Genomic DNA, 15,409 nt, shown 5'->3' with positions numbered 1-15,409 from the left:
CAATGAAGAGGTGCAGTTCTAGCAAAGTCTCGAATGTGTGAATGTAAAGACAATATGGGAGAGGTGTAAAGTAATTGACTGACAAGCATAATGTGAAGGTTGGTGGATATGTGGAAAATAAGGTTCACATATATAGGATAGCTTGCATGTGAAATGCTTTGAGAATCAGTAGTTTAGCAGTGAAATTAATGTTGGTAAAAAATTTAAATTGCTTTAGTAAAATGAAATTTGCATGACATTGCTTTTTAAATGCTCATATATCAATAATTAAAAGTATTAAAGTATTATTAGGAGTAATTTCATTTCTTTTGTTTTTCTCCAGAGGGAACAAGTTTTTCTTATTGGATTTGCATTAGAATAGCATCACCTCTATTGCATGGCATCAATAATGACATTAGCATCCAATAGACAAGCGGCAAGTCAGTTTTAGCTCTGGACAAAGCCTGATAAGCAAACACTGGCATTGCCATCAAATTCAGGCTGCCAGTTATTTCAGGGTTTCTTTGCATCCATACTCACATTTGTGCACAATATGTCAGAGTAGGCTGGGCAGGCACATTGGCACTCACCACAAGTTGCAAAGGATTATGTTGGGACACAAATGCCTTTGAGCATAGAGTCAATGACACCCAGTTGCAGATTTTTGCATTTTGAACTTGAGCTTGCACTCAGATATGAGCTCTTAGTACTTTGTCTCAATGAAAGGAAAAGAACAGCAGCCAGGAGAGCACAGGACAACCTAAGGACCCTAAAAGTACAGGGTCTCATTGGAAAAAACTGTGTGGTGCTCCCATTAGCTACTGTATATACATCATTGCAAATTGCCCATAGCAGGCTGCCAATGTATCAAAAAGGTTGTAATGCTATGACCAATGGCCACCATATCAGTATAGTACAGTACATGGGCTCCATAAAGTGGTATGAAAAAGGTGGTAAGGGAGTCCAGAAATATGTTTGCTCTGTTGGCCTACAAAGTCAAAATTCACTTCTGGTACCATTGCAGTCTTAGCATAATGCATATATATTTATAAATCATTTTTTGAAGGAGAAAAATGTAGGGCAAAATACACAAGAATAAAATATAAATGGCATTTGAGGATAAGGAAAGACATTGGATATTCTGACAGCATATTATTGCTTCTAGCCCACAGATAATCCCTCTCTCAGTTCATATATTGAATAAATTAAGGAAGGTCATTCTTGTCTTTAAAGTGTGAATCTGCAGCACAAACTATATGTTTCTACACTGATCAATACAGTTTGACAAATTAGATGTCAGTGATACTTTACACTATGTAATAATTCTCCTTGGGGGCTTAATTAGAGGATTATGTATTTCAGGTCGATTGTAAAATAGTGTAACCCTGAGAGACTCTACATACAAACTCATCTTTAGTAAGAATAACAACATCTTTAGCTGCTATGATTAATGTCAGTGTTTCCTCTCTAAATTACCTACAGTATTCACATATATCTTTGCTTCACAATGACAGCTATTAAGAGGGATTTTAAAATCAGTACATTTTTTATTGGACTTCCATATGCCCATGAATGCTGACATTTATAGCTATTCTCACTAAAGCATTATTATATATCAGCAGGTATTACAAAGCTATAATCCTCCTGCCTCTAATTATGTGGCAGTCCACGTTTTTTTTTTTTCTTAGACTTTGTCATCTTCATATAACCTTTTACTCAATTATTCTTCTACTTTCCTTAACCTTTGACTTTCTTCCTTCTTTTTTCTATGTTTGTGGTGGGTATGCTGACAAGGATACCATGCAAGTGGCTAGGTTAAGTGTACAGGAATTTCTCTTTTCTGTCACTAGCCTGTAGTTTTTGAAATGTAAGTAGGGCAAGTTCAAAATAGTCAGTTAATTATCATGTAATATTATTCTTTATCTAACAATAACGCATTTATACAGTGCTTTACAGATATTGTTCATTAGTCCATGGTTCAGTGGAGCTTACAATCTATGGTCCCTATCACATACACATACACACACACACAAGGACCAATTTAGGAACCGCTTAAACTACCTTTAAGTTTTTGGAGTGTGGGATAAACCAGAGTACCTAGAGGAAATGTGTGCAGACACAGGCATAACTAGCAAACCTAGGAGAGAAAGTCTGGTTATTATGTTGGACGTTTTATTATTTGAAAAAAAGGTTTTCAGGAAGTGTTTAAAGGAATGTATTTCAAGTAGATATCACAGACAGTTACTACAGAGACTGACAGAGCAGGAAGAAAAAAAGGGAGAAAAATGGGTATCGTGGAGATATTTCAAATACAGGCAACCTCAGCATATGAGAATCAACCTAAAAGCAATTTATGGATGGCCCAGGCACCAGAGCATGCAGAGAATGGATTCCTAGTGCCCCCACCCCTTAGTTTGCTTCTCATGGCATTTATCATGGAAGGAGACAATAAAACATTTTGGGGGAAAATATAGAATCACACACACTAGATTTGCTTTATGTACATCCAGCGTATAATAGAATTGTTACCAGGCAGGTAACAATTAAATGGCTTGTAGTTATTTATGTGTAATATTCCCTTTTAAACATTCTAACAAAGCCATTATGGTTTTAGAGAAAGATTTGCATTGAGGTTGGTAAGAAAAGTGCTCATTTAAGGCAATAAAGCTAAAACAACTATTGGGTACAAAGAGGCCAATAAAGCATGCAAAAAAGCAAAGCTGGTTGATGAGAGCAGGGAAAAAGAGAGATTTTGAGTTGTTTTATGAATCTGCTTACACAACTGAGGAAGCATTGTACTTAATCTTCCAGACCTCTTTATGAGGTCTTATATGGTCCCCAGAGTTTGGTAAAGTTCTAATTTCTGAAAACTATAGGACTGTTATTTTGGCATCAGTCGTTAGATACTTGAATACATTTCAAATCAAAACACATTGAATACATTTCAAAAATACATTTCAAATCAAAATAGTATGAATTTGTGCCACATGGTTTAATACACAACATATCTTGCTGGACAAATATAATTGCCTTTTATGAGGAGGTGAACAGAAACCTAGGCATTACTGTGGCAGTGGATTTAATCTGGCTTTTGCTAAAGCATTTGGTATAGAACCACATTAAAGGTTACTTATTAAATTAAGGAATACTGGTCTGGCTAAAGGATACATTACACAGAGTAGTGGTAAATGATCAATTTCTGATTGGACCAATGTTGTTAGTGAAGTACTACATGGATCTGTCTTTGGTCCTTTGCTTTTTAACTTGTTATTTGGGGGTAAGTATAAGAAACTATGTAACTCTAGGTAGTGTCAAGCAGTAGCCACTAAAGCAAATAAAGGGATAAAAATATAATTTTCCACTTTCTGGATTCCTGGTAAGACCTCACCTTGAGCATGCAGTGCTGGATGAGCTGGAAAGAGTGCAGATATGTGCCACTAAGCAGAAATAGAACAATTAAACTATTAGTAAAGTGTGCAGGTCTGACAATGGAAGCGCATGTAGTTCATAAAAAACAAAAAACATATAGTGCAATATGTTTGTACAATAAACAGAGTAACCTCTGTGCAGAGTGTAAACTGTAAAACCACTCCCACTTATGCTGTAATTGTATATGCTCACCAGAACAAAATGGATAAAAGCTGAATATGCATGAAGTGAAACTCTGCTTGAAGGAAATGCCAAGATCCTCAATATGGTGAAACAGAGAGTAGAAGCAACAGATAGCGTGATATCATTTATGAGAATGAATACTGCATAAAACAGGCTACTTACAATGTGAACCAGTTAATAAGGCAAAAAACAATGTAGCTCGACGCGTTTCGCGTGCTGAACGTCACGCTTCCCCAGGAGCAATAAGTGGTACACTGTCCCCCAACAAACTTAAATAGTAAGAATTCATTGAAACCGGCCCACAAAAAACGTAACCTCGCGGTAATAATGCGCATTTCAACGTACGTAAGATTAGGAAGTGCACCAGAAGGCGACATCCATAGAATAAGATGCGCATGTATATGACGTATAGTGGTTGCCATGGGAGCGCACAAAGTGCATGTGTGAAAGAGCTAATTCTAAACGTGCGTATATGACTATTACTAAAGTCTTATTATATATAACTTAGTAAAGCGTATATAACTATTAGTAAAGACTATTTTTGTTTTTTTTACAAGTTCAGTGCATTAGAGGACATTACAGACAGACTTTCATGTAAAGCAGTGAAAATGTTCCTTCACAGTGAGGGCAGTGAGGTTGTAGAATATCCTGCTGGGTGATGTGATGGCAGATTCTATTAATATCTTTACAAATGGCTTGCATGACTTCTGGGACAGGTATAATATCCAAGGCTATAGTGATCTTAAGGTCTAGTTAATATATTGTTGTGTATTTATAATTTTATATATGTGAGTGTATTGATAGGTCTGTACAGATACACACATTTTCTTTTTTCAACCCAAATTAACTATATGACTATACTAATACATCTGGGGAATATTTACTTCTCTAAAATTGCATCTTTTTCCTGGGTAGTGATGTCTACATATATTGCTGTAAATTAAAAAAAATGAAATCTGTAATTAGGAAACCAGACGTTCTCATTGTTTTGATAAAAAAAAATCTAGTAATTTATTACTGAACATAATTAAAATCCAAAATACGTAGATAAAGAAGACAAAAAAAAAATCCCTGCTCAGAATCAGCCCCCTACTCTTCCTGAATGAAATATAAAAGAAGCCACCCAGAACTGACTTTTACAATGGCAGAGCTCCCACTAGAGAAAAAGAATGAGCCAGAGATTTAAAAAATTCAACAGTGCAAAATGTTAATTGGCAGAAGATTCACAGCATGTTCATATTTACACTTGGAGCCATTTCTGCAGACAATGAATGCATGTGTTTGGAATACTGGTTTATTAAATGTACACTAAGAACAGAATGGAGATGCAATACTTACCAGGATGAGAGCTGCAGACAGTCAACAAAAACCCCCAAAACATTTTGAGATGAGAACATTATTGCTTTATAAATTTTAAGCTACTGTGCAAACTTACCTATCCAGCTTTTGCAGAATTCTCTGACAGGCCAGTGCCTGTCAGTGACTGTTTGCTTCCCCATAAGATTTTTTTTTGTGGTCATGAGCTACTTGACAAAAGTCATCCAAAATATAAAATATGCTTCTATAAAGGTGTGGGAGAGATTTGCAGTCAATGCCTTTCCTTGATTACAGCAATATGATGGCTGTTTCTCAATTTAGGTTAAAGTGGCGAATCATATAGAGCAGTGCTGTCCAGCTTATTACATGTATTGGGCCGGTAATTTACCATATAGCATGTTCAAGGCCCGGATTAAATTAAAATGATGATGTCATCATCTTTTGGAGGGCCACATCTGACTCACGGTCGCTGAGTAACTGATTGCCCTAAATTACCTTGCTGGAAACTCATCTGCTGAAACTTTCCTATCATGCCCACTTAGAGATTAACTACCATTAGCAATAGCTAGTAAGGCACTAGGATGAAAAAGAGCTATATAACGCAAGTATTGTGCAACCCTTCACACCACCAACACCCTTTGGTTCCTCACCTCCTAACTGTTTTTGTGACATGAATCCATTCGTGTGTTTAACAGTTGCACTAAGTTGCAGTATTCACTTTTAGAAGTTCCTGGGATGCTATATAGGAAAGTGGGATTTTGCAGTGTTGCATTTATTTGCCATAAAATTGTATGTAAAAATATCTATCTTGAATTAAGCAATATTTAAACATATTTATACATACTGCAATACAGGGTTTGCTAAATCTACACAAACTCAGTGTGAGAAATGTGTATTTTAGTGTTACTTTTTATTTAAAGGGCCAATAGACATAGTAGTTTTGGCTCAGTTGTACAGGGGAATACACACAGTATACTAGGTAATATTCTTGAGTGGCATTTGCTTACTAGACACAGTGTACAAAGTGCAAATTTCAGCTGCAGAACACAATGGTTTTTGCCCACAATGCATTGTTTTTCCATGCATTCCAGTATAATAGTGGGCATGTGGGACACAATCGTGTCCTATGGTCAAAACAAACTTTTCAGGTAAACCTGGAACTTCCGCCATGTCCAGAGTAGCAGCTGCAAGATTTCCCAGGGTCAATAGGCACACTTTCACAAAATTCCTATTGTGTCCATTTTAGAGAGGCTGCACTTGATCCTCTTTTGGTAAAAGTACAAAGACTGTGACAAAGCAAAATCATGTGTTGAAGCATAATTATAAATAAACTTGCATTAAAGCTAGTACTTGCAGGCAACATAAACAGTTTTTATTCTTACAACAGTATGCCTTTAAGCTTGTGTATTGATACTCAACAAGCAAAGGGTTTACTTGTCTTTTCATATGTGTGTTATGCAGGTGTGTAAATGAATTAGTGTCTGTGTGTTTCTCTGTATAGGTAATGACAGTACCTTAATAGCTCTAAGATGTGATAAGACCATTGTGAATAACAATGAAGGCACTATGTCCAAAGTATATCAACCTGTCCTACCTGATTGCATCTACTAAAAGCAATAGTTTAAGTCAGGTGTTCTTGGTCAGCACAATGAAGAATATAATTAGTAGCAATCAAGAATTCTGAAAGAAGAAAATGGAAAAATGAGAGAAAACAAAAGGAGTAAATTGCAGTTTTCATTAAACGCAATGAAGAGGACATTATTAAAACAAAGTCAAGGAGTTCAGTGTCTGGGAAAAGACAATGTGATAGCAACATGGAAATGAATAATAGTGGCGACTAAGCATGCTATGCAGAATTTGAGTATATTGCTTGAATTGTATTTGCAAATGGCAAAAAAGGAATAAAAGCAAAATGACACAAAAAAACACAGAAAAAAAACAAGGAGGACCAATATGGCCCTTGGACTGAAAGTCTTACAAAGACAAAGGGGGGGAAAATAGGGCAGCTATTTTGGCTACCAACTAATATAACCAAACTATCAAAAAATGTAACAATTTAGTTTATTCAATGAGAGCCCACCTATTTTTGTTCATGTATGGATTATGGATATACAGTATGCTCCCCAAGACAAAGGTCTAGTGCACATAGAACATCAATGTTACCTGTTAACTTGAGAGACATTCTTTTCATTCATGTCTGGAGAAAAACTTAGCTCATCACTAGTCAGCTTACCATAAGGGGTATGTCTGGCCTTGTAATATAAAGGATGATGATTTCTGGTGCAGTGCTTTCAAATTTATTATTCTGCTGTTTCATTTTTGGAATATATGTATTTTACAGCAACAGCATTGTGCTTTTTATCCATGATCAATATTGCAAATATATAGAATGTGGATTAAAAAAAATCTACATTCTGCACTCTTTATTTTCAGTTTTTCTAGTATGTCTCTTTCTGGTTTCTTTAATTGCTTACTTGATATTAGTTACGACATGGGTTGCTTCCTTAAATACATAGCATACTTTTATCAGTTATAAGTTAATACACTACGAGGATCATTTACAACTGCAAGTGCAGTGTGAAAAGTGCAATTTTGGATGTAATCTGCTATTATTTTATGAAAGTGTATTTTCATTCATGACGAGTGTCGCTTGTTGTGTCACTTGAGTGTGGCATTAAAATGTCATTTATTCTTTGACAGCAGGTCTGGTACACCCAATCAATGCAACATGCTGAAGGAACACTTGCGCTACTGCCTTGTTTAGGGTCGCAGTAGCTCCAGGGTTACTCAGTCTTGATAGGCACAAGTGCACATGATTCTTCATAAGGGACAGGATGAATGAACAGATGCTTAGAACAACTATTCAGTGTGTTTGGGAACAAGTACTCTTAATAAATAACATCAGTATGATTGCATCCATTTTAGTTCAGGTATACTTGCACTTGTGTTCATAAATGAGTCCTTATGCACTAAAATACTATTGTACAGTTTAAAGTGTGCTGACCCACTTTTATAATGAATAATATAAATAAGGATAGATCTAAAATGATAAGGCATCATAATTACTAATTACCCCAACTATTTTGTCTTCTTAATTTGGTAACCATACAGGAATTTGTATTGCAACGATTCGAGTCTCCATTGGATGATCGTGTGAATATTTTAGGTTTTTCCATGTTCAATCAATCACACAGCTACTTCAAAGAATTTGCACACACGCTTCAACAGTCCTGGGAGGAGAACTGCGATCACTCCCCTTTCACTGGTCCTGCTGTAAGTACCAACAGCTTTAAGATATCATGTAGTGACAGCAAGATGACATCCAGATATTCCTATTAATGATATAAATATATAACAGTTTGATACAGTCAGTTAAAGAGGCAGTATACCACCTATTTCAACATTTGTTTATTGAACAGAGCTCCAGAGCGCAATGTACCATTTCTCCATTGTTTTCATTCAGAAATGTGTATGGTTTTTGTTATTTCTTTTGCTAAACAGTACAAAATCTAAAATTGAAAGAAAAGTCACATTCTAGTTTAGTTTAGTGCAAGAAACAACAATAATCATATATATTTCCTAATTAATTTAATAGGCAAAAAGTTTGTTTAGTACAAGTCTAATTAATTTAATTAATGTTGAAAAGGGAGGGGGTATAATGTTCCATTAAGTATTTTACAGAGAACAGTATTTAGCATTTCTGGCACTCAGTAATTGCTTAATTGGAGCACCCAGAATTCTTGGCAAATAAAGTTCAGCTCTAGATGGACTGGTGACACTGCATGTAGGGAAGTGATCTTATTTAGATGAACTAAAGCCCAGACCAAGTTATACTCTTTTACTTAATACATAATTAGGGATGCACCGCATCCAGAATTCAGTTTGGTATTCAGCCAAGAGTCTGCCTATTTCGGCAGGATTTGCTTTCTGCTTGGATTATGATTTGGTTCAGTATTTGGCCGAATCCTTTACAAAGCATTGGGGGTTCGGCAGAATCCAGAAAAGTGGATTTGGTGCATCCCTATACATAATGATGCTGTACATTACATACAGAAGCCCTATAATCCAGGTCCAGAGTCAGAATTTGTAAATACACACCAGGAAAGTACAGTACATGACCATCTATTGGATTAAAGGAATTCTTTAATCATACAATATCTTAATTTACTAGAAATGAACCCATTAACATGGTTTTAATCATTAATTCAGATACAATTTTTATCCATAAACTGAAGAAATAAAATCTATACTGTATGTACAATCATTTACTGTTATAATACCAACAACATTTAATTTGTGGATGAAAAAATAAAGGTGAATATCTGTTCTAACTTATAACTTAATGCCCACCTTCATATAGACTTATTCAAATTCAGTAATATTTCCTATTCATTCATGTTAAGAATTTACAATACATGTGTCTTGCATATTTAATCAAGCCTGTGACCATTTGATCACTATTGTATAACATGGGAAATATAAGTAAACTCTGATTTAGTTTCTAAAAATCAAACTTTGATTGTTAGATATATATTAAAGTACATGTACAAACATATCATTAATTACACATTAAAGTAGAAACTGCAGAATCAGCAGCAGCACCTAATGCATCCAAAATGCCATGCTATTAATGTATAACACAATAATTGTGCAGGCAGGCTTGTTTCTGCAGAAAGTAATGAGCAGTTATTTCTTGGCCTGGCCACTCAAGAAATTAGCAGGGGAAAAAGCCCAATTCATTTAACTGACAGATGTTCATTCTTTTTGCCATTCTCTTGCTTTAATAGCCGATGTTAAACATCTACTTTATTGTCTCACACTCAGTCAGTTAAAGTATAGGCTCTAAGAATGCAGTAAATGGTTCTTGAGTCAGATATGTTTACAATGAAATTCCTTCTCCCACACTCCAATAAAGCATTTACCTTTTGTGTAATAAATGTTTAGAATCACAATTTCATTCATTCACTGGGGTCTTTTTAAATTCATGCATTCTCATAAATGAGGTATTACTGCAGTTTGAAGGAGAACTACACCCTGAATGTATTTTTTTATGTTTGACATCTCTGATGTAAGGTAACACAAATGAGGCAAAAGCCCTTGCCAGTGGCATTTATGCAAATCAGCATGAACAAGTGTGAGAGAGACTTTATGGCTAGGTGAGGGGGCCGGCCCATGGAATGCAAACAGGCATTAGAATAGAAGAGAATGTCTCAACGTGGCAAAAATATATCCCATATTAATGGAAATCTGTGGTTTCAACATAACCCCAGGCAGCACTTTCAGCAGCCAGGAAGAGCTCATCATAAAAAGCAGTGGCGGATCCAAACTAAGTAAAGAGGTATAGGTTGGGATGGATGGGTAAGAACAGTGAGAAGTGGCAAGTGGGCCAGACTGCAAGAAGGTAAAGGATTTGTACCTCTTTCTTAGCTTTCTTTCTTAGCTTTCTTTCAGCAACAGAATATTTGATAGAATTACATGTCCAGTTTATATCATAAGGACAATGCATTTATAATTTAAATCACAAGACCTATATCTTATTTAGGAATGTTTATCACCAGAGAAAAACTTTACTGTTAATATTCTCCAAATAAAGACAATCCAAGTTCTGCTTTAAGGGCACACAAACCTAATATATTTTTATGGCTCAGCCAACATTGCATACTCAATTATTGTTGGGTTAGTATTGTTACTTGGGTTAGTCATAAATAGTCTTGGTAATATTCCCCACCTTGCCCTATGGCTCCTCATTAATTAATTGGTAGAAACCAAGACCTCAGAAGCAATGATGTCCCCCTCAAAAAGAATTATGTTGTCTACTTTAAAATGCCCATCAGTGGTGAATAACATATTCAACATAAAGCAAGAAGAGCCATAATATATAAAGTTGTGTCCTGTCCTCTCAAAGGCTCTACCAAGGTATTGCCAATGAAATAATGCATTAAACTATAGCACATATCTTGTAACAAAACGGAACAGCAGTCTACTCTGTTCCATGGATGTGCATCTAACATATATGGTTTATGCTGGTATTCAAATGATCTGGAGGCATTTGAGGAAAACTGGAAACTCTGGCTAATGCAGCAGCTGGATCAACAGCTCAATTCCATAATACAAATAGCATGCAATAGATAGAGTTTGTCCTATAGCCAATCCATGACAGGCAATTAAGTAACAATATAGTAAATGTATTAATATAAACGGCAAAGATGAAAAGTGTAATCAATAACTTTGCTCACAGAGAATGAGAAAATGAACAGTGCTTGTCTATGAACATATTAGTCATTAGACAACAAAGTGTGTATCTGTCAGGCCAGTGTTCATCTTGTCTTAAGGGGACATAAACCTTCAATGAAATCTTCCCATTTGCATTCTCTAGCTCTCCAGTCTTCCCAGACTTAATTACAGATGCAAGAGGTTTTCCCAGTGATAGTCATCCCTACCAGTGCATTGTGTGTTGCTATAATCTTCTAGTGTGAGACTGCAGTGCCATCTTAGCCTACAGCTACCAGCATGATATAACTCTTAATAATGCTTTGGAGTATGCTTGGAGCTAAAATCCAGCAAAATTGTGATGCAGCGACACTACTACAGAATATTTATGCCCCCTTTCATATGTAACTTTTATTATGGCAGAGAGCAAAATTCAACAGTTCAGTAAATTTAGAGGGTCTTTGCTACTAAATCATGTTTAAGAGTGATCTCTAACACAAATACACAAATGGTTCTTTCATGCTGATGTGTATTAGGGCCAACATGTTGCTATACTTTCAGGTATAAACTTACTTACTTATTTATAGTGATGAGCGAATCTGTCTCGTTTTGCTTCGCAATAAATTCATGAATTTTTCAAAAGATTTGCGAAATGGCGAAAATGTTGCGCGGAAAAAAAATGTCGCCCGCGACTATTCTTTTGATGCCTGCGACTATTCTTGCGTCAATTTTGGACGTGCGACTATTCTTTTGACGCCCATGACTATTCTTGTGACAATTTTTGGACGTGTGACTATTCTTTTGACACCCGCAACAATTTTTGGACGCGCAACTATTCTTGCGACAATTTTTGGACGCGCTGTGAATTTTATCATCCGTTTTGCGAAACAATCCGACAATGGTGAAACGCAGAAATTCGCCGCAAATCCATGCCTGACGAAACATTTTGCCCATCACTACTTATTTATAAATGTAAACACAATCAATGTTCCTTTGTAGGTGTTCTATAAAACACAATTATTCTGTTAAGCATGTTTCTGAGTATTTCAAAATGGCCATATTCCATGGAATAATGATACACTGATGCAGAATAGTCAAAACTGTAGAATCCTTCCTTACCATGCTAAAGTATTGGAACTAAGCATTCAGGCATAGGTAAGACCATTGCTTAGAAATGAGTGTATTTCATTCGTAATTCGTAATTCGTAATAAATTAAAAATAATCTCTGCACCAGCAAAAGAAAGATCTACTCTTTTTACTGTTATGTCCCTGGAAATCCCCTTGTTCAGCTCAACAAGGGTAACCTTTTAAAGCATTTATAGTTTACTAATTCCAGTAATTAATATAATGCCCCTTAAAATATGTCCTACTTTGCATTTCTTTTTTTTTTAAATGTTTTTTATTTGCACCAATAAAATACGCATACATAGGGGCAGATTCATGAAATCACGAGTTCGAATCCCGAATGGGATAAATTTGGATTGGATACGAAAATTTCTGAAGATCACAAATATCACGAAAATGCTTCCAAAAAAATCGTATCAGTCACGATAATATCGTATTAGCGATCCGAAAGTCACAAAATGTTTGTACCGAACGATTGTAAACAGTGGGAAAACCTTTCCGATTTTTTCACACAAGTGTATGAAAAAGTGACGAAAAATTTGACGAAATTATGATCGGAGCGTTCGAATGAATGCTCCGAGCGTTCGTGTCTTAGTAAATCTGCCCCATAGAGTATAACATGATATATAAGTAACATGAGTTGGATCTACATACTCTTTCTTTGACCCTGCTCAATAATTCCGTTCACATGTTACACTTCAAATGACCCTACAGGTTGCTGATTTATTTTCTTTCCCTAGAGCCCCTTTTAATTCAACTACAATTACATCAGAGCTTTGACCAATATTTGTGTGTATTTAAGTTACACTTATGGAAAGATGGAAGATCCATTCCATTCCTTATTGGCCAATAACCTTATTCACATCAGAAAGTCATCAGTCAGTTTTCCATTTAATCCATTTAAAATCAGCCAGTTTAAAATCATTATTTTGTGACATACTTATGAATTATGAGTTGTAAATTCTATATCACATTGAAAGGTGACCTGTTGTCCCATCCATATCCAACTGTTAGTTTTTAGTTGGGGAATCCTGATAATTATAACCTACACAATTTTGCTCATAAAATACAAAAGAATTGCATGAAAACTGTTCTTACCTTTATATAACATTCCCTCTGTTCTGAGATCTGGGTTCCTATAAAGATATTTACTTAAAAAAAGTTCCCAAAAAGTTCTGGGGGTGCAAAATAAGAGCTACGATTGGCTATTTCATAACCCATATTAAGCCTGGCAGCCTACAGAAGGCTCTGTTTGGCAGTACACTGGCAAGCAAAACTTGCCTCCAAACCAGGAATTCAAAACTAAGCACCTGCTTTGAGGCCACTGGGAGCAACATCCAAGGGGTTGGAGACTTGGAGAGCAACATGTTGCATACAAGCCACTGGTTAGGAATCAATGATATAAAGGATCTTACAGCCCAGCCTGAAACTAGAGAGACAGCTCATAAAGTACTGGCTTAGAGGAAGAGCATAAGGACTGAGCTAAGATGAGGCAAATGAAAGCACTGATTAAATCCTCAAAACTAATAGATGACTTTTGACAAACAAAAATGTGTCTATTTATAAAAAGAATAATGGCTGGTCAACTCTAATATTCATGCAATGCATTAGAAACCTGAGTACTGGGGAATAAAATAGTTTTTACTGGTTTAGTCCCAGTTCTTCTGCTGCAGGGACTGCATAACGTTAACACTTACACTGGTTCTGCTACTGATTGAGTAATTGGAATTTGGGAAAAACAGATGTTTGTAATTAAATGTTTGTGCTGTTGAATGCGATTATTTCCATATCCATCTGCACAGTTTATTTGGCTGCCTCGTGGTTATGTGATACCGCGCACAGGGACCCTTCCAAACATTACTGGAGCGTATTAGGGAAATGTATATTTTTAGCTTTTTTTTCAGTCAGTCTAGATTCTTCTATTTCCACATGCACATAACAGAAACATCTGTTAACAGTACACTTATATGCATTAACAAATTCAAGGTCATGGTATTTAGTAGTAATGAGCAAATATTTCACCAGGCATGGATTTGCTGCAAAATTCTGCATTTGCCAAGAGAACGAAATGGGACAGATTCGCTCATCACTAGTATTCAGTTGTTCCAACATATTACAATCAATGCATATGATTCAGCCTGCTTGCTCTATAAAAGATTTATGCCACATTTTGTTGCCTAACATACAGGTTTATTAAAGGTATTACCCTACCTAATTACCTTGGCTCTCTATCTCCCTCCTTTGTTCTTTTGTCTTGTGTTCCTCATTATTTTCTCTTCATTTTGCTTTTCATTTTGTTTGTATTTTATATGCCCATTATTGGCAAAACTTTTGCCCCAGTATTGTGTATATATCCCATCTCTCCATCTTGATTTTACTTGTTTATATTAAGTTGCTCCATACATCAGCCTACTAAAGCTTGCCACACATACAGTATTTTATTTTTTCAACCAGAAAGCAAAATATGTGGGTATTTGAAAGACTTGTTGGCCCAAATTAGGTAAACTCAAAAAATGAACAGAAGACATGGGTTCTAAATGGCTCACTATCTGTATAGGTCCAATCAAAGATTAGTCGAGATAGAGATTAAGTTGGACCCTGAAGTTGGCCATATCAGTTGTATCACTCATCTGTTGTTTTCTCTACAGCTTTCAGCTGCTTTGCTTTTTGATGCAGTTTATGGAATAGTGAGTGCAGTACAAGAATTAAACCGAAGTCAGGAGATTGGAGTCAAGCCTCTGTCCTGTGGTTCTTCCCAAATCTGGCAACATGGCACAAGCCTTATGAACTACTTGAGAATGGTGAGAGAGGGCGGGATCATGTCACTTTCTTATGATTTTAACTTAAATAACTTTTTGTAATCCTTTATGTAATCATTAGTTGTATGTATAAAATATCTGTTTATCCAACACAATCTGGCCTTTTTTGTCTGTTGCAATAGATAAAACACTTTATACGTATTTTCTTTGGTATTTCATATCTTGGGGCTCATTTATTTACACTAAGTAAATTTACCTAAATACCAATTAGCTAGTTATTTAAATTCCTTCTTAATCCTACCACATCCTGAAAAATTAAAGCACATTTCTGATTGGTTGCTATGGGTGACTGCCCCACTGTAAATGTTCCCAAATGTTAGTAGCATGATGGGAATCAGTTTGAATA

At 35.8% G+C, this 15,409-nt stretch overlaps 1 protein-coding gene across 2 annotated transcripts in view; it reads left to right on the top strand.

The window, feature by feature from the left end:
• Window positions 1–15,409, top strand: part of grik4 (glutamate receptor, ionotropic, kainate 4) — a 339,069-nt gene that overhangs the window by 240,019 nt on the left and 83,641 nt on the right. For both annotated transcript variants that reach the window (XM_031906130.1, XM_004916121.4), the window contains exons 8-9: window positions 8,020–8,181; window positions 14,893–15,045. In XM_031906130.1, the coding sequence (XP_031761990.1) occupies window positions 8,020–8,181; window positions 14,893–15,045 (315 nt within the window). The remainder of the gene's footprint in view (window positions 1–8,019; window positions 8,182–14,892; window positions 15,046–15,409) is intronic.

Source organism: Xenopus tropicalis, chromosome 7 (genome assembly GCF_000004195.4).
Source record: "Xenopus tropicalis strain Nigerian chromosome 7, UCB_Xtro_10.0, whole genome shotgun sequence".
NCBI lineage: Eukaryota > Metazoa > Chordata > Amphibia > Anura > Pipidae > Xenopus > Xenopus tropicalis.
The sequence above is the reverse complement of the archived record's forward strand: the minus strand, read 5'-3'. Positions and strand labels throughout refer to the sequence as shown.